General features: G+C 44.5%; 1 protein-coding gene, 1 long non-coding RNA gene and 1 pseudogene across 3 annotated transcripts in view; 2 read left to right on the top strand and 1 right to left on the bottom strand.

Moving 5' to 3' along the window:
• Nucleotides 1–13,763, bottom strand: part of LOC108159227 (tyrosine-protein kinase Src42A) — a 61,368-nt gene extending 47,605 nt beyond the window's left edge. The window contains exons 1-3 of one of the 2 annotated variants that reach the window (XM_033398017.1): nt 13,687–13,763; nt 12,875–13,607; nt 2,839–2,933 (exon numbers count right to left, since the gene is read on the bottom strand). In XM_033398017.1, coding sequence (XP_033253908.1) covers nt 2,839–2,933; nt 12,875–13,162 — 383 coding nt within the window. In that variant the 5' untranslated portion in view covers nt 13,163–13,607; nt 13,687–13,763. Of the gene's footprint in view, nt 1–2,838; nt 2,934–12,874; nt 13,655–13,686 lie in introns of those variants that run through there. The other variant, XM_017292331.2, reaches the window with a different exon arrangement.
• Nucleotides 7,284–12,441, top strand: LOC117193277. The gene is made up of 2 exons (XR_004474558.1): nt 7,284–8,271; nt 10,923–12,441. It is a non-coding gene; the product is annotated as an uncharacterized LOC117193277 (long non-coding RNA).
• A 1,240-nt stretch (nt 13,764–15,003) lies between the features above and the next one.
• LOC117193276 lies at nt 15,004–19,888 on the top strand (annotated as a pseudogene).
• Nucleotides 19,889–19,990: the final 102 nt, after the last annotated feature.

Here is a 19,990-nt window from a genome sequence, read left to right as displayed (position 1 = left end):
AGCGGCTCCACGGCTCCACGACTCCAATCGATGGTTACTGATGGTTACTGGCGACTGCCTACTCGGTCTCTGGGTAAATACTGATTTATGCACACTGGGCTTGGAGAGCGAGTCCAAGGCAAACGGATAACAATTGGCCACAATTTGGGTTAAAATAATACCAGCATTTGCCGGGGTAGGGCCGCCCCAGCCTCAACGCCCCTGATGGCCTTGAAACCGCACTAGTGCGGCGGTTGGCATTAGGAACCTGTACATGAAATGCATTTTTATGCACCTGTGGAATGGCCAAACCGAGCCTCCATGGACGCTGAAAGCTCTCTCTCTCTCTCTCGATCTGTAAGGGGATCGAAACTTCTCGAGTGCTATACATTTACAGTTACGAATCGAGACCACGACAAGATAAATTTAATCAATGATATTTATTTTTATTTTCGTTCGATTTACCGGTTTTTTAACTTTTCCCTACGCCCCAAAGCGCAGCTCCAGACCCAGACCCCGACTCCACTCTTTTAATTTATGCAGCCGTCCGTCCGTCCGTCCGTTTGTTTTCTTTTCATTTTTCGGAATATTTTGTTCCATTAAGTTTCAATTCGATAATGTGGAATGCATTTCTCTGGCATTTCGGAGCTTTGGGCAGACCGCTTCTTGGTGTGCCGCCAAGAAATCGAAATCGTGGCCCCAAGACACTTCCTAGACTGCCATTAAGAGTCTTGTCTCGGAATTGGGTCAAGTTTAAAGCACTTGACACTGACTTAGAGCCACTCAAGCGCCCCGCCCCGCCCCGCACCGCACCGCCCTGCTTCAGACTCAGATCTGAAAGCGGAGCTTAATTGTTCATTAGCCGCGGAAAATAAAACAGAACATTTGTCTAAGCAGCAAACCATAATTAAATATATATATTCCAAGCCAAACAGCAGCGTAATTCGACATCACGTGTGATTGTAAGCCAATATCACAACAATGATAGCCCATGAGCACATCGATCAGATGTAACTGTGTAGCTATCATATTATCGTGTGTTTGTGTACGGTAAGCCGCCCCTGAGGCTGATCGTAAAAAGCGCGATGTTAATTGCTTGTGGCAAGGGCTGGCTCTAACGTCAGAGAGTCGGCATCGAACAAATCAGTATGTTAAACGAGGCTCGCGGCCCACTAATTATCGTGATTTAAATTCCAAATCAAAATATCACCTGAAGAGGATAGAGAAATTAGAATGCCACAGAAAGGAACAGCAGGAGTGACCTACATCCTATATTTGTATCCAAAGTATCTAAATCTAAATGAATGCATGCACGAGTCAATGAACCTTCGACACAAAATGTGCATATTGAGGCGACATAGTTTTTGGTACAAAAGAAATTCCATCATTGAAATTTCACAAATACATACTCGTTTTTAAAGGGACGTGGGAGGCGGCTATAGGTAAATATATGTATGTATTTATGAACATGCATGTGGCACACGAAACATTTGAAAGGTGTTGCCCCAGCAACATAGCAATGGACAAAACAAACTGCAGCCAAACATAATGAAAGGCAAATCAATCATGTATGCCTGTATGCATATTTATTTATTCACCAACACATCTACAACCCATATATGCAAAGACCAAGGCTTTACATACAGATTCCAGTTAAATACAGTTACATACAGTTAAATAAATCATATTTTTGTATATGAAAAGTTAAACCGGGCCAATGTAGTCTGCGCTTAATTTTGAATTAAATAATCGAATTATTTTAAATGCTCTTTCTTGCTAAGGGGCAATGCAGCATGACAACGGCGGGGCACATGTCACTTAGAGAGAGAGAGAGAGACAGCGAGTTTCCGTAACATGCCTCCGACAATCCCACATTCAGCCCACATCTACGCAACGTTTACCGGTAGATGCTGCTGCTAGTTTTGCCAGAAAGTGAAGCATACTTTTGGGCATGTATGTAAAATGGGAGTACATTTTCGTGTAGCATGTATGTAAAATTAGTGTAGAACTTAAGAGTCTGCACTGTGGGTCAAAAGCACGATATTTTGGCATAAGGTCAAACTGTTTGTATTTTCTCAACATATGTATATATATAACATAAAAAATGTGTACAAATAATGGCACCTGAGAGTCAGGGACTAGGTCATGCTCGTAATGGTCGTAAAGAACCAGTTGACTGGGAATGGCTTTATTTATTTTTCTTTAAGAAACGCTTTAAATAAGTGTAAAGTATTTTACTTATATTTTTTACCACTTTCTTATTTTTAATAATAATAAAATACATGTAAAATAAATCGTTTTTGATTTTAATGGTCGCACTCCACTAAACTTCAGGCTAAGACAGTTAAACCAGTTGGTAGCACAGCAGCAAATATTATCGATTGTCATAATCTGAGATAACAATTTGGAAGATCTAATCAGCCGTGCGTGATGGAGAAGCACGTTTTGGCACAGCTCTTCGACTGATAGTACTGGGAGATGGGTAACTACACTAATTTAGCATTTTGCCTCTGTTAACTGTATCTTTAGAGACTACAGTGATCTTGAAATGTAGCGGCATAAACTACATACTAGAGAATACATATATGGCCTGCAGTCTCTAACACAAAAATTCTTTGATTTAAAACTTGAAATTTAAACTTCCTTTCATCGTCCAATCAAAAGAAAGTCCTTGCTGGGAAATTCCGAATAAAAATCATGTCCACCAGGACTAACTGCCCAATGATTCTGACTCTATCCGCTTCTGGATTGGTCCTACCATCGTTTGAACACCTCCAGTGCTTAATCGATGGCCTTCCATCAAATTTTCGGGTTACTTAATGGCTAAATACAAAAATACGCAATTCAATGAGCACTTACGGTTCTGCTTCGATGGATTTCAGCTTGGCCACATAGTTCGACGGTATGTAGCCCTCCGATCGGGTCTTCTTGCTGCGCGCCAGCCACCAGTCGCCCTGCGGTTGTTGCAAAAAGACAAAGCATCAACATCATTGTTTAATTAAATATTTGTTCTGGTAAATTGTTTCTTATCAAGTGGTGTCGCTGAACTCCACGCACACACACACATGAAATGCCCTGATATTTAGGGTGATTACGAGATTCGCAAGTAACGCCGCAGAGGTGGATAATTAGGCACGGCGATAGCTAACGATTTTCGATGATGGATAACAGGTTACACGCTGACTACAAATGGTAATTATCTTGAGGTCTGGTCGGGAAAGTGTTCATATGGAGTGGGCAGCAAACGGTCCCATGGCATGAATGAATGTCTACGATTCAAGTGGAAAATACTGTACAACAAAGAAAGGGTAGCTTCGGGTTTACGCAGTTCGATGGCAGTTTTTGGCATTTTATTTCGATCGAGAGCCGCATCTTTGGCACCCTCCTGCCCAGTCAGGGTACATGTAGCAATTATAAATGGCCAGTGGTAGCAGCTAGCTTTTATAACGTATGATTTGATTGCGTTTGATTCGACTGCCTTTCGTGGAATCCCCATTCACACCGACCCCGACACACACTCAGTAAAGCACTCACACTCACAGTCGAGTGTTGCAAAAAGAGCGAAAAGGAAAAGAGACGAAAATTAAATTAAACTTTATTCATTCGCTCGCGTGGTTGGCTCTAGCTCTGGCGCTGGCTCTGGCTGGCTGGCTGGCTGGCTGGCTGGTTACGCGCTTTCCATGTCTGTGTGGTTTTCGGCCACAACAGAGGCAACCGCAGAAACTTGCTTTTGCCAAATTTGTGCAGCACTTTGGGCCTCAGGTGTCTGAATATTCATATACTCACATTCACATTCGCTTTCGATACAAAAGCTTAACGGCAAACAACATAGTTTCTATATCTCAGCCATAAATTGCAGTGGGAGGAGAGTCGATTCGAGTCTGCTATCTCTATGATAAACGCCGAGCCCCTGCCCCTGCCACAAGCATGGGCTATGATTAGACCCCGTCCCGCTGTGCTGTCGATGATGACATGATGAGGATGTTTCGTCTGTCTGGTGTAAGGTCAATGAACAGACACTTTTAGGGTTCATTGTTTATTTGTTGCGTTGCTGCGATTTTCATTTCACGGGCTACTTATGGATCCCCTATCCCCATCCCAATCCCCATTCCCCTCCAGCCGACTGCATTTCGTAATCTTTGTCCGCTTCTCCAATCCAATTGAATTCCACTGAAAGTTTAAGTGATTTCTTGCCCTTTCCCCCCGCTCTTCGGTCTGCGCTCTTGGCTACGCTTTCTTTGCGGAATGGAAAGTGAAGTAGGAGCTTTGACACTTTCGAGTCGAGCTTTCGCCTGCTCTACGATTTCTGGTGGAAGAAGCTTCTGACTACACACACACATACATAGATCTTCGACAGATTATTATAATGGAACGGTATTTGGTGGCTGTTGAAGAAAGAAACGAACCCAAATGGGAACCCGAACAGGGAGCAATGACTAATCCATTCTTTGGAGATGCCAATGCAAGAAAAGGTGATCCACTAAATGGTGATTTATGCGTAGAGAAACAGTGAGAATCTGCGCCACATTTAGTGCTGTACAGAATATTAATAAATTTCTTTAAACTCTGGAAATTCCCTTCATAGAATTTTTAGTAAAGCTCCAGCACAAATTCCAGAAATAAAGTACATATTCCGCTGAATAAACGTTTTATTCCATGGCATTTATATCCATAAAGCCCCAGCCCCCAAACCCACACCAACACACAACAAGTACTAATATTCCGGGGGCATAGCTGTGGCATGGCATGGGGCACTCGGCAAAGAAGAAAACTTTTCACCAGGCCCAAAAGAAAAAAAATGAAGAAAAAAACCAAGCTCGAGAGGTGCGACGCGATGCGGAGCGGAGCTGAACAAAACAACTTTTACATGCATTTTTCTGGGGCGACGGCCGGCAAGTCGAGTGCATCTTTGAAGGGTTTCCCTCCCTTGCCGCTACCAAAGCAGGGCAAAGCGAGTAAACTTCGTTAAGGCCAGATGTGGCCGAAGTATTCGATACCCTACCAGCAGCATATGTTATTTATTTGCATTGAAAAGACTTGGCCTCATAAGTGGCGATAATTCTTTTGTTTATAAATAAATAATATCCGTGTGTGTATAGGGTATAGGGCTGTGCAGGGCGCTGGGAAGTTCAACTGCAATTTGCCAGAGCGGGTGTTAAAGTATGAAAGAGTCTCTCCCTCTCTCAAGCTACCACACACACACAGAGTGTGAGTGAGAGGGAAACCCCAGAGAGAGAGAGATAGTACGAGAGAAAGGAGAATCCGTTGACAATGAAGAGACAACGATAAAGAGACCCCTCCCTCCCGGCACACCCATAAAGTTTTTTTTTTTATTATTTTACATACAATTTTGATTTCTATGCATGACGCTGGGACCATAAGTCGCGCGCCATCGAAGAAGACGGCGAAAAAATGCAAGAAATGTTGACTTGATCGAAGCGATGTTTATATAACCTAACAGTTATAGAGATAAATCGAGTTTCCAATGATGTATTGGAGTTTAATATGTAGTTTAGAGAAGATTTCTTACATATATAGTATTCTGTGTTGTATAGTATTATCCACAATTCTACAAAAGAAAACTCCTAGACTAGTTCTCCTATAGGATCTAAAGGCCATATCCCTCACCCAATACTATCATGGCCAACATCGGGATCGTATGATAGGAGAACACGCCATTCAGTGACATTTTTGTTCAATATTTCATGCGGGAAAGATCTGTAGCGAAGACTAGAAAACGAAAAACAACGAGGGGGAACGTTGTGAGTTGCTGCGGACACCGCAACTCTACAGTTACACCCGATACTTAGTCAGTATGGCTCTCCTCCGGCAGCCGCCGCTAATATTGAACGACACGACGAAATTTGGACACGAAACGGTCAAGGTCCGATATCACAGGAGTGTGGATACCAAATTTGGTTGCTCTGGCTCTTATAGGTTCTGAGATCCTTGAACTCTTATTTTTTTGCAATCGGCAAAACCGACCATGAAACCTGTGTGTTAGAGAGAGACAGAGCGAGAAAGAATGAAATTGTTTTCTTGATTCTGGCTATAATAATTATACGATCTGGTTGAGATTTTACACTCTAGAACATATAGTCATTCTCTACGACTCTGCGTTTTTGGTTTTATCGTATCTTTAAAAATGTGGATGCCACAGATTTTCGTCCTTTGTGGGGGCGGAAGTGGGCGGGGCGAAGTTTTGAAATATTTTTGTAGCAGTGACATATCACAGAAGTCTGGATCCAAAACATCTTTGCTCTAGCTCTTATAGCCTTTGAGCACTAGGCGCTGAAGGGGACGGACAGACGGACGGACGGACGGACGGACGGACAGACGGACAGACAGACAGGGCTCAATCGACTCGGCTATTGATGCTGATCAAGAATATATATACTTTATGGGGTCGGAAACGATTCCTTCTGGACGTTACACACATCCACTTTTACCACAAATCTAATATACCCCAATACTCATTTTGAGTATCGGGTATAAAAAGAGAAAAAACTATGCTAAGATCTGCTCAACATGATGCTACCCTCTGGGAGTGTGTGCAACATCTTTACAAAAGGAAGCCAGCCGGCCAGCGTTTTCATATACATATGTGTATACAATACGAGACAACATTCTGTACATATTTTTTGTGTGCTGTCGCTGTCGCTGTCGCTGTCTCTGCGTTGAAAGTGTGGTGTCTGTGGAGGTGCGCGGTGCGTGGTGCGGGGTACTTTAATTAAACGATGCCGCAGTTGAGCCACCGGAAGCGGCTGCCATGGAACTGCCATACACCACGCCGATGATGTTGATTCGATCTACGAAATTACAGAACTTTTATGAGATAATCACACGGATTCTGGCACTTCCATTGGCCGAGGAGCGGAGGGGTGGGGACGGTGTGCAACTCTTGGCCAGCGGCCAGAGGCGGACGTCATGCATTTAGCGCCGGGATCCTCCGCCGGCGAGTGTAGTAAGGTGGTCATGGCTATGTTGACGTAAAGTCTTTAAATATTCACGACATGAATATTTCTGGTCAGCCGCTTCTGCTGCCACTTATGTCACAATAGAAACGCCTCTCAAACGAATGGGTGGGGTGGGCTGGCGTGGGGCGGCGACCTCCGCGGGCTAATCATAGAATACGATCAAAAATTCCAACTATCTTACTTTTGTTTGTTTACCCAATGCCAACAGGGTTGTCTGTGTCTGGGACTGGGTCTGTTCCTCCGTCCGGTCTCAAGTGGAGTTGCAGTTGAGTTAATTAGTCGTCGAGGACGGAGAACGAGCTCCAGCTGAACTCAAAATAAGCTGCGACTACTGTAAAGAACTGTTGGAATACGCCTATTCCCACATTCAAATAATAACATTAAATACTATTAAATAATACTATCGATATATTAAGTATTATTATGTAAAGTTAGTCTGGTCACACTTGAAGTGTCCACTTCCTCTTTCCTTTCTGATCTCGAATCGAATGTACGTGGTACCGGTGTTGCAGTGAAAAAGTAATCAAGAAATACATAAATAATCTTTAAAGAAAAATATAACTTGGTACTGTCATTCGTTTACTAATTGTCATAGCTAGTTATCCAATAGGTTATGGGCCCAGTCCACGCCAATTTAAATAAATTAAATTAATAACAAATAGTTGTGAAATTAGTTCCGCGTGCGTTCTTGTGTAGTTTTTTTTCTTTGTAGTGTGTGTGTGTATAATATATACATATGTACATAGAAAATGGAAAGAAATAAGCAACATATTAAGCCTTTTTGTGGCGAGAAATATTCTATATGGAAATTTAGAATCAGAGCTTTGTTTGCTGAATTAGAGGTGCTCCAAGTAGTCGATAACATAATGCCTAACGAAGTAGATTATAATTGGAAAAAGGCAGAGCGATGTGCGAAGAGCATTTTAATTCAATATTTAGGCGACGCATTTCTAAACTTCGCGGCAGGCGACATTTCGGCACGTGATATCCTGAAGAATTTAGACGCCATATATGAGCGTAGAAGCCTTGCGTCGCAATTAGCTGCACGTAAACTCTCACGTAAACTCAAACTCTCAAGTGAAGCCAATTAAAATCGCTGTGGCAAAAGAAGGCGAGTTTTTATATGCCACTAAGCGTGGAATTGTGCGGCTGCACAATGGACACAATATCACACTGGAGGATGTGCTCTACTGCAAGGAGGCAGCAGGAAACCTCATGTCTGTCAAGCGTCTGCAACAGGCAGGGATGTCAATTAAGTTTGACTGTGGTGGTGTCTCCATATCAAAAAATGGAGTAATTGTTGTTAAATATACAGGTATGTTGGATATACCTGTAGTCAAATTCCAAGCATACAGTGTAGATGCTAGGAACAAAAATAATTATCGATTATGGCATGAGAGGTTGGGGCATATAAGCAATGCAAAATTGCTTGAAATAAAGAATAATAATTTATTTAATGACAGTAATCTTCTTGTTACTTTAAAAATATCAGATGAAGTTTGTGAGTCATGTTTAAATGGGAAACAGGCTAGGTTGCCATTTAAGCAATCTAAAGATAAAAGTTATATAAAACGACCCTTGTTTGTAATACATTCAGATGTATGTGGCCCTTCATAGATCAATTTACACATTATTGTGTAACCTATTTGTTAAAATATAAATCAGATGTATTCAATGTATTTAAAGATTTTGTAGCAAAGAGCGAGGCTCATTTTAATTTCAAGATTGTCAATTTGTACATTGACAACGGTAGAGAATACCTGTCGAATGAAATGCGTGAGTTCTGCGTTAATAAAGGAATAAGTTATCATTTGACAGTGCCACATACACCTCAGTTGAATGGTGTTTCGGAGCTTTTTTAAGAGTGTTCGGTTCAACCGTGTATCTGCACAACAAAATTAAAAAAGGTAAATTTGATGAAAAATCATTCTAAGCTATCTTGATAGGGTATGAACAAAATGGACTCAAATTGTGGGATGTCATTAAAGGAAAAGTTATTGTTGCAAGAGATGTTGTCGTAGACGAGACTAATATGCTTTATTCTAGAGAAGTAAAATTTGAAACAGATTTCCCGAAAGAGAGTAAGGAAAGAAGTCAACAAGAATTCCTGAATGAGAGTAAGGAATCTGATCAGCTTAATTTCCCGAATGATAGTACGGAATGTGGAATCCTGAATGAGAGTAAGGAATGTGATCAGTTTAATTTCCCGAATGAAAGTACGGAATGTGAAATCCTGAATGAAAGTAAGGAATGCGAAAAGCTGAATTTTCCGAATGAAAGCAGGAAAAGAAAAACTGATTTCCTGAATGATAGTAAGGAATTATATATCCCGAATGAGAGTAAGGATTGTGAAAAAGCTGATCAGCCAGATAATTGTCGTGAAGAAAATAAGGATACTAATATAATTATAGAAAAAGTGAGAGGTTAAAGTCTAAGCCGAAGGTGTCTTATAAATAACATGATAAAAGCTTTAACAAATTTATATTAAATGCCCATATAATGTTTGATGAAGTTCCAAATTCTTTTGATGAAATAAATTTTAGGAATGATAAATCTGATTGGGAGGAGGCAATAAATACAGATTTAAATGCCCATGAAATTAATAACACCTGGACAATTATAAAGAAGCCAGAAAACAAAAATATTGTAGACAGTAGATGGGTATTTTCCATTAAATATAATGAACTAGGAGTCCCAATAAAATACAAAGCTAGACTGGTTGCAAGAGGATTTACTCAAAAGTACCAAGTAGACTATGAAGAAAAATTTGCTCCCGTTGCTAGAATTGCCAGTTTTAGGTTTGTACTATCATTGGCAGTCCAGTTTAATTTGAAAGTCCATCAGATGGATGTTAAAACAGCTTTCCTCAATGGTACATTAAGTGAGGAGATATATATGCGGCCTCCTCAGGGCGTATCATGCGGTGCTGGGCATGTATGCAAACTGAACAAAGCCATTTATGGGCTCAAACAAGCAGCTAGATGCTGGTTTCAAGTATTTGAGCAAGCATTGAAAGAATTCGATTTTGTAAACTCTCCCGTGGATCGTTGCATATATATTCTTGATAGAGGTGACATAAAGAAAAACATATATGTATTATTATATGTTGATGATGTAGTAATAGCGACAAGGGATATGGATAGAATGAATAATTTCAAAAAGTATTTAAGCGAAAGATTTAGAATGACTGACTTAAATGAGATAAAACATTTTATCGGTATCAGAGGAGAAATGTTTGAAGACAAAATATATTTGAGTCAAGCTGCATATGTGAAAAGAATTTTAAATAAATTTAACATGGATAGTTGCAATTTAGTCAGTACTCCATTACTAAATAAACTAAATTATGAGTTACTTAACTCAGATGAAGACTGCAATGCTCCATGTCGTAACCTTATTGGCTGTTTAATGTACATAATGCTGTGTACACGACCAGATTTAGCTGCCGCTGTAAATATCTTGAGTAGATATAGTAGCAAGAACAATGCTGAGTTATGCAATGTTTAAAAAGGGTTATTAGATATTTAAAGGGAACTATTGATATGAAGCTTATATTAAAAAAGAATACATCATTTGAAAATACATTAGTTGGCTATGTAGACTCCGATTGGGGTAGTAATGAGATTGATAGAAAAAGTACAACGGGTTATTTGTTTAAAATGTTCGATTCCAATTTAATTTGTTGGAATACAAAAAGACAGAATTCAGTGGCAGCTTCATCAACTGAAGCTGAATATATGGCCCTATTTGAAGCTGTAAGAGAAGCTTTATGGCTAAAGTCTCTTCTAAATAGTATTAATCTTAAACTCGACAGACCCATTAAAATTTATGAAGACAACCAAGGCTGTATTAGTATTGCAAATAATCCCTCATGTCATAAAAGAGCAAAGCATATTGATATAAAATATCATTTTTCAAGAGAACAGATAGAAACTAATGAGATTTCTCTTGAGTATATTAATACAGACAACCAACTTGCTGACATCTTCACGAAGCCACTACCTGCTGGAAGATTTGCGGAACTGCGGAACAATTTAGGACTACTACAAGAAGAATGATTCCAATTTTAGGAAAACATGAACATTATGCTTTATTAACAAATTTATTACATTAATTCATATTTAATTTTTTTTTGTTTATTTTTTTTTTTTATTTGAACCAAAAGAACCAATGAATTGTTAAAGTAATTTAATTTTATGTTAATCTAATTTTAAAGTGATCTGATCGGGTTTTTCTGGGTTTTCCCCGTATCCTTAGAGCAAATGCTAGATCACATAACACTTCCCAGAATGCACACCAACCACATTAGAATAACAATTGAATGTTACCTTTTTGATTTAATGATGAAAACATTTTTTTTATTTTTATGATTTTGATGATTAATGTTATTTTTGAGGGGGGCGTGTTGGAATACGCCTATTCCCACATTCAAATAATAACATTAAATACTATTAAATAATACTATCGATATTCTAAGTATTATTATGTAAAGTTAGTCTGGTCACACTTGAAGTGTCCACTTCCTCTTTCCTTTCTGATCTCGAATCGAATGTACGTGGTACCGGTGTTGCAGTGAAAAAGTAATCAAGAAATACATAAATAATCTTTAAAGAAAAATATAACTTGGTACTGTCATTCGTTTACTAATTGTCATAGCTAGTTATCCAATAAGAACAAATACCCTTTCCGGCGCTGTTACTTTTGTTCCCTACATCCGCTGGAGATGAACATAGTGTAAGAAAACCATGTGAAAGACCATCAAAAGTTTATATTTTGTGTGTTCCGGTCCAGGAAGAGTCCAGGAGAGAGGTGGTGTTGAAAATACTCAACTTTAAGGATGATTCAGACAGAAATGGCAATCAATAATCAACGTTTTATCTCAGATTCGAAGAGATCCTCTTTCGAGCTGGTTCAAGTGCCAGTCTGCTGGTGTAGACTGTGCCTCCTCTCCCCGAAAAGAACGATATTGAAAAGAAGTGAGCGGCGGGGAAAAGTTTCAAATTATTGTAGGGCATGAACATGACGCATCGCTGGTGAGGGAGCACATTGGTTTTTCAGTCGGGGAAAGTGGCCAGCCGAGGGGCGAAGCCCCCGCATACATTTCGTGCACATTTGGTGCACAGCACAGCCCCACACGACTCATGGCGCACAGTGCCGTCGATAAGCGAATGGAAAATCGTGTATAAATACAATTGATTGTCGGAACAAAGCATTAAAGCAAAGCTCTCGCGAAAGCTTTCGAATGGAATCCGCATCTGCCGCAAACTGATTGCAAAACTAAAAACTAATCCCCATCCGTGGTGGGTGGTTGGTGGGGGGCCAGGCCCCCGCAAATTGATAAATGCCATAATTAAAGAGGTGTTTTCGTTTGATGAAAAGCCAACATTCCAGATTCCAATCATCGATGCGCAGCGTTGAATAAATAAATAAACGATAGCGCACCAACGAAGTCGGATTAGACAGCTGCAATATCTACTATCTCTTATCGTTTGTATCGCCGCCATTTGGGAATGGTTCAAGCCGGGGAAGAACAAACAAATACGATGACAATAGATGGCAATGTTTCGCCCATGAGATACCCAATAAGTACCTCGGTTTTTGTAGCTCTTTGCATTCCTCTTATTCGTGACTCTGGCCGTAGTTGTTCTCTCTTTTCTCAAGGATCTTCTTCCATCAGATGATTCTATTTCATTAATAACACATCCCAACCTTAATTGGTTTGTGCCCCTCGATGAATGCATATGCCCATGTCCGATTCGAGTAGGGGGTGGTATCACAACAACTACCGTTATCAGAAATACACACATTTTATCAGCTACTCTTTTGCACTAAACACAAACACCCATACCAACACATATATACCGTACAGCCATACAAAAACATCTACATAGGAGTATACGAACGATTGAGTCACTCACCTGTGTGTCATTCAGTATCTCCAAGTGCTCTCCCTTGCGGAAGCTCAGATCCTCGTCGGTGCGGGCATCGTAGTCGTAGAGGGCGACAAATACCTTGGCATTCGCATTCGCAGGATCGCTCTCGGGTATCTGCGGCACGGGACGCACCTGCTCCGGCGGCTGGCCGATGGGCATGGCTATCTGCGGTACACCCACCACGCCAATCGCCGTGCCGGGATCCTCCAGCTTGATGCGATCGACATTTACTTTGTCCGTCTCCCCCTTCTGTGTGGTTAGACAGTTGCCCATGGTTGCGTTGCGGAGGAGGAGGAAGAGTGTGTTGCTATCTGCTTGTTGTTGCCCCTGTCCCCTGTCTGTGGGTGCGTGCGTGCGTTTTCCGTGTTAAATGCAATGAATGGAAGCCAAATTACAGCTTGTTGCGATTACGTTTACTGTTACTTTCACTGCACCCGTACCCGTGCCCGTGCCCGCAGCAGTGCCCGTGCCCCTCGCGCCTTTTGTTTATTGTTTATTTGTTCGCTTGAGCCCCAGCACTGGGTGTTGGCACTTATCGCTCCGCTCTCGCTCTCTCTTGGTCACTCTCTCGCTCTGTCTCCGTTCCTCTGCTTTGCGGTGCAACTCGGTGGCGACTCCCAACTTGTAACTGTAATTTTATTCGTGTTTTCCTTTCGACGGATGTCGTTCTTGAAGTCCAGTTCTTCGATGTGTGGCGAGTAGCCGTTGGTGGAGGCCACTGAAGTGGAGGCAACGGTGAATTTAAATGCTTACACACACGACGGTCACCATGCATGTGTACCTATGTATTTTCTTACTTTTATCTACAATTGCACTCGTGTGTGTGTGCGTGTGCATGTGTATATGTGATGCTGGAGCTGGCTAGCACCAAAGACTATACAATACCAAGATGTTGCATGAGCGACCAAAAAGCTGTTCTATGGCGGGTCCTAACATTAGGACCCAAAAGGCACGAGGGAGCGCGCGGAGTTTCAATTCCCTTTTCGCATGTACTTCGTCTCTACCGCGAACCCGCTGCCTATCGGTTTCGTCTGTTCGGCAATGCCTTCACCAGCAACGAAATAATTCTGGACTCTCGAGCCTCAGCACCGTCGAAGAGGGGGTCGCGGATCGCCGATGTCTTTGGAGCGGGACAGTGGGACCTTTGGCCGTCTCAGCTTGATAAATTAGTTAGTGAATATGAGTTCAATAAATATTTGTACACTGTTAAACTTTGAGTGCTTATATCTCCTAAACTAAAACTATCTTGAAAATTCGATTGGAAAATTCTCTATTAGATGCGTACATTAATACACTCATACAATTGTTTGACTATTTCGGCTGAGTCCCCACTGTGCCGTGCCAAAGACATCAGCGACCACGCTGCCCTACGGTTTCGGCACGCAGCACTGACATGCTTTCACACCGACTCGACGCTGACCGAGGCATTGACGAAGCCGAGTAGCATTTCGGAGGCGAAGGTAGCGTAAAAGAGAATTAAAGTACTAGGCCCGCGCGCCCGTACCATGAAGCGTCAAACGAAAATAGAAAAAGCATTTGTTCCTCATGCAACATCTTGGTATTGTATAGTCTTTGCTAGCACTCAACACAACGCATTGTGACGTCGCTGACGCATTGGAAACAAGTATAAAACACAGATTAACTATTGGAACACATTCACGCACTATTTTTTTTAGATTTTTGAGCATTCGCGTTCACTTTTTAACTTAATTATTGGCCTCTTTTTCATCGCATTGTTGTAAAAATTGAGATTTTGCAGCAATGTGACCGCGGACCTATCGAACAAATACACATCAAAAATGTACCGAAATATACCGACTCACTTTAAAAATTTACCGGTGACAAAAACGAACTTAACCCAAATAAGCCCCTTCTATTTAAACAGTTCAACGACTGGAGGTATATATGGCGGAAAATATAGATCCATGCCTACAAAAATACACAAAAGTGTAGTTAATATGTAGCAAATGTGTATTTACAATGTAAATAAATAAATTGAAATATGTGACGAATTTTCGGTATATTTTATTGATATGTCCGCGGTCACACTGTTTGCAGCCCTAAAGCTTATCCCGGCATAAAAAGAAAATTTGCTAAAAAAAAAACCAACAAATAAATAAGCAAAAACAGTTATTGGAAAAAAAGATGTATATCAAGTCTTTTCTTTTCCAGTTTTGTGCGAAAACTCGCACAGAACCAAAGCTGGAAGTGCGCCAAACGGGTAAGTGAAGAGAATACACCCGGCTTCTGAATCTGGTGTCCCTCGGTCCTGATTTTGCATTGCAATTGATTTTTGCAGGGCCGAAGAATCGCCAGCGTTTTCTGTGCGAAGTGCGTGTCGAGCAGACTCCCTATATCGGCGTGGGAAATTCAACCAATAAGAAGGACGCCGAGAAGAACGCCTGTCGTGATTTCGTCAATTATCTGGTGCGCACTGGCAAACTAAATGCCACTGATGTGCCAGGGGATGGGGGTCCTCCGGCCCCGGGACGAACTCCGTCGCATGCCGAAGCGGGCATCGCGTTTTCGCCAACGAATCGGGGCCACAGGACCTGGGTGAAGCTTACCGACCGCTGAGTCACACTGGCGGCGGCGGTGGCGGCGCTCTCGATCGCTTCAACATCATTGACCATGTGCAGGAACAGAAAGACATGAACGAGGCAGAGTCCATCGACGTGAATGCCGCCATCCATGGCAACTGGACCATCGAGAACGCCAAGGATCGCCTGAACATGTACAAGCAGGCAAATAATATTCGCGACGACTACAAGTACACACCAGTGGGTCCAGACCATGCTAGGTATGTGCACAGCACCACTGCAAGTATTTTCTGTTTGCCGTTGTGCGTTTTTTTTTTTTTGTTTTTTTGTGTTTTTTTTTAAAGTTGCGTTCTGGATTTGGAATTTATTTCTTTTCCTAGACTGGAACGCAGCCAGTAGTCCTGAAACACTGTGCGCAATTCGTGAGGAGCCGAGCCGGCAGAGCGACGTGGTACGTTACACTAATCAACTGCGTTCTGGGCAGCCTTGCATGAGGTCTGTAAGTGCCACGGACCCGCGTGCAAGGCGTAGATGGAACGCAAATCGCAACGCAATCTTGGGCATGGGTTTCGGCCTTCATTGAGTACCACATCGCTCTGAAGCTCTGAGGTAGCGCACAGCTGGTTTTATTGTGATCAACCCTGCCGGTAAGTGACCAGTCGCCTGGCCATGTCTATAAAAGAATAGGGTTCCTCCTAACTCCTTTGCTTGCCTCACTTTAGGAGCTTTATGGCCGAGCTGTCGATTTTCGTGACGGCCCTGAAGCGCAAGGTGACGGCCAGGGAGACGGGCTCCAACAAGAAGTCGGCCAGCAAGTCGTGCGCCTTGTCCCTGGTGCGCCAGCTCTTCCATCTGAAGGTCATCGAGGCCTTCAGCGGAACGCTCAAGAAGAAGAAGCTGAAGCCTTACCCAGTCAGGCTGGCGCCAGAGCTGGTGAACGACATAGACAATGGATCAAGATGCTGGATCTGCCCGTGGTTAATCCACGCAATATCAAAGTGGAGCCAGATGGTGCACCCATTCCCCTGATTGTAAGTAGTCCCTGAAATGATGTGAGGAAAATCTGACTCTGCGTCTGTACAGGTCCAAAGCAACATTCTGGACTCGCAGCATGAGGGCGAGAAGCGTCAGGAATGCGCTGTGATTCCGTGGGCACCGCCCATGCCCAACTGGAACACATGGCATGCCTGCAATATTGACGAGGGCGAGTTGGCCACCGCCTCCATCGACGACCTCTCCCTTGACTTCGAGCGGAGCATCCTGGATTGACGCCACAACGATAGCGAGTACCAGCAGTTTCTCGACTTTCGCGACAAGCTGCCCATCGCGGCCATGCGCTCGGAGATACTGAGCGCCATCAACGACAACCCCGTGGTGATCAGACGGGGCAACACCGGCTGCGGCAAGACCACCCAGATAGCCCAATACATCCTCGACGACTACATCTCATCCGGGCAAGGCGGCTACGCCAATATCTACGTAACCCAGCCGCGTCGCATCTCGGCGATTTCGGTGGCTGAGCGGGTCGCCCGCGAGCGCTGCGAGGAGCTCGGCGACGCTGTCGGCTATTCGGTACGCTTTGAGTCCGCTTTTCCCCGACCCTACGGCGCCATCCTCTTCTGCACCGTGTGCGTGCTCCTGCGCAAGCTGGAGGCGGGCTTGCGCGGCGTCTCGCGGATGAGAGATGAGCGAGATACACGAGCGAGACGTGAATAGTGATTTCCTGTTGGTCATATTGCGGGACATGGTGGCCACCTATCCCGAATTGCATGGTGCGTACCCAGATGCTGTGTGTAAATCCTTTATTCAAATGGTTTTTTTTTACCGCACTAGTCATCCTTATGTCGGCCACTATTGGAGATTGTAGGCCGTCTAACCCGGGAATTGTAGTGACCAATATCGGTGCGTGAGTGAACGGTATAGGTATAAAAACACAAACCCGGTGATTTAATGTAACTCTTTTTTATTAGCTGCGCGTCCGTCTCTCACAATCGCCATTTACAAAGTGCCCTCACTCTCTTCTCGATGTTTCTTATCCGATATCTCACTATTGGTATTTCCCACCGAGTGTATCGATGGTGCGGTAAATACCAATGCGCGCTGTATGCTATTTTAAATACTAGTTGAATGCCTCACTAATTATTACCTTGCTACAATTCGGCCAATTGACACCACGCTGTTCTCAAAGTACTTTGGGAATTTTCCCGTGTTGGAGGTTCCGGGCAGTGCCTTCCCCGTGCAGCAGTTCTTCCTGGAAGACGTGCTCCAGATGACGGTCTTTGTACTCTCATTGGAGTCGCGTCGCAAGCGCAAGGAGGCCGACGACGAGGAGCGACTGCTGCTCAGCGAGCACAAGGAGAATGGGGAGACGAACTGCAACAAAATCTGCGAGGACAAGTACTCGCAGCAGACGCGCACCTCCATGGGCATGCTCTCCGAGTCGGACGTCAGCTTCGAGCTGATCGAATCGCTTCTGTTGCACATCAAGTCCAAGAACATACCTGGCGCCATTCTCGTCTTCCTGCCCGGATGGAACCTTATATTCGCCCTGATGAAGTTCCTGCAGACCTCGAACCACTTTAGTTCCCCGAAGTACCGCATCCTGCCATGCCACTCGCAGATCCCATGCGACGACCAGCGCAAGGTGTTCGAGCCGGTGCACGAAGGCTTCACCAAGATCATTCTGTCCACCAACATTGCGGAGACATCGATCACCATCGACGACATCGTGTTCGTGATCGACATCTGCAAGGCGCGCATGGAGCTATTTACCTCGCACAACAACCTCACCAGCTACGCCACGGTGTGGGCCAGCAAAACCAATCTGGAGCAGCGCAAGGGACGGGCGGGAAGAGTGCGCCCCGGCTTCTGCTTCACTCTGTGCCCTCGGGCCCGTTTCGAAGTCCTCGAGGAGAACCTCACGCCGGAGATGTTCCGCACGCCACTCCATGAGATGGCTCTGACGATCAAGCTGCTGCGCCTTGGGGCCATCCATCACTTTCTGTCCAAGGCCCTGGAGCCGCCGCCAGTGGACGCCGTGATTGAGGCGGAGGTGCTGCTGCGCGAGATGCGTTGTCTGGATGCCAACGATGCGCTGACGCCGCTGGGCCGCCTCCTGGCGCGCCTTCCGGTCGAGCCGCGCCTCGGCAAGATGATGGTGTTGGGCGCGGTATTTGGATGCGCCGATCTGGTCGCCAGCATGGCCTCCTACTCGAGCACCTTCTCGGAGGTGTTTGCCCTGGACATTGGGCAGCGTCGTCTGGCCAACCACCAGAAGGCCCTGAGCGGGCGCAAGTGCTCCGATCATGTGGCCTCCCAGATGTGGCAGAAGGGCACAAGAAGCACAAGGGCGAGCAGGAGAGCCGCTTCTGCGAATGGAAGGTTCTGCAGCTGTCCACCATGAACGTGATGTTCGATGCCAAGCAGCAGCTGCTCGACCTGCTCCAGCAGGCCGGCTTTCCGGAGGAGTGCATGATCCCGCACCAGGTGAATGCCAATGTGGAAGATCCGATACTCGACACGGCGCTGGCCCTTCCTCTACCCGTTCTTCGTCTTCGGCGAGAAGATCCGCACTCGCGCCGTCTCCTGCAAGCAGCTGTCGATGGTCGCGCCCCTCCAGGTGATGCTCTTTGGCTCGCGCAAAATCGATCTTGCCGCCAATAACTTGATACGCGTGGACAACTGGCTTAGCTTTGAGATGGAACCGGAGCATGCTGCCATGATTGGGGCCCTGAAGCCCGCTTTGGAGGATCTCATCACGATTGCCTGCGACAAGCCGGACACTGTGCTCCAGCTGGAGGAGCCCTACGCCAAGCTGGTCGACGTGGTCAGGGATATTTGTGTGCAGACGTCTGGAGACTTTGGGCTGCGACGTGAGGGGATCTTGCCGCATCAGTCGCGTCAAGCCGCCTTTGGCGTTGGAGGTGGTGGACCGGCAAAGAGAGGACGCTTCGAAGCAGTTGCTCCAGTTGAGGGCCAGGCGGTGGACGCGGCGGCAACTTTTCCAATAATTTCGGAGGCGGCTATGTCAAGCGAGAATTCGGGCCCCGTAGAGGTGGCGGCTTTGGTGGAGACGGTGGAGGCTTTGGAAATGGCCCAAGAGGAGGCTTTAGAGGTGGAGCAGGCTATCGTGGCCGTGGAGGCTATAGAGGCGGCGGAGGCTATCGTGGCAGAGGAGGCTGGGGAAGTTGGGGAGGAGATAGAGGAGGAGGCAGCTTTGATGGCAGTAACGATGGTAATGGAGGCGGAGACTATTTCAGTGAAGGGGGAAGCACATTTGGTGGCAGTACCTTTGGCGGCGGATCCGAAGCCGGCGGCAGCGATTGCAGCACCTGGGGCAGCTTCGGCAGCGGCTTCTAAGAATACATGATACCAAACGCAGTCAACAGGGGTTCGGAGTATTAGATTTTAAATATTACATTAATATTTGACAAATAAAATAAGCTGATATATCGCCAAACGGTTTTAAGGCTCATCGTTTAGGCCGTCAAAAACTTGACTCAATCGGAACTCTTCCTGAATCTTCTAAATCTGGTTCCAAATCTCTGCCGCTTTACTTTCA

Source organism: Drosophila miranda (assembly GCF_003369915.1).
Source record: "Drosophila miranda strain MSH22 chromosome Y unlocalized genomic scaffold, D.miranda_PacBio2.1 Contig_Y2_pilon, whole genome shotgun sequence".
Taxonomy (NCBI): domain Eukaryota; kingdom Metazoa; phylum Arthropoda; class Insecta; order Diptera; family Drosophilidae; genus Drosophila; species Drosophila miranda.
Note: the sequence above shows the minus strand (reverse complement) of the source record. Positions and strands in the feature narration are given on the sequence as shown.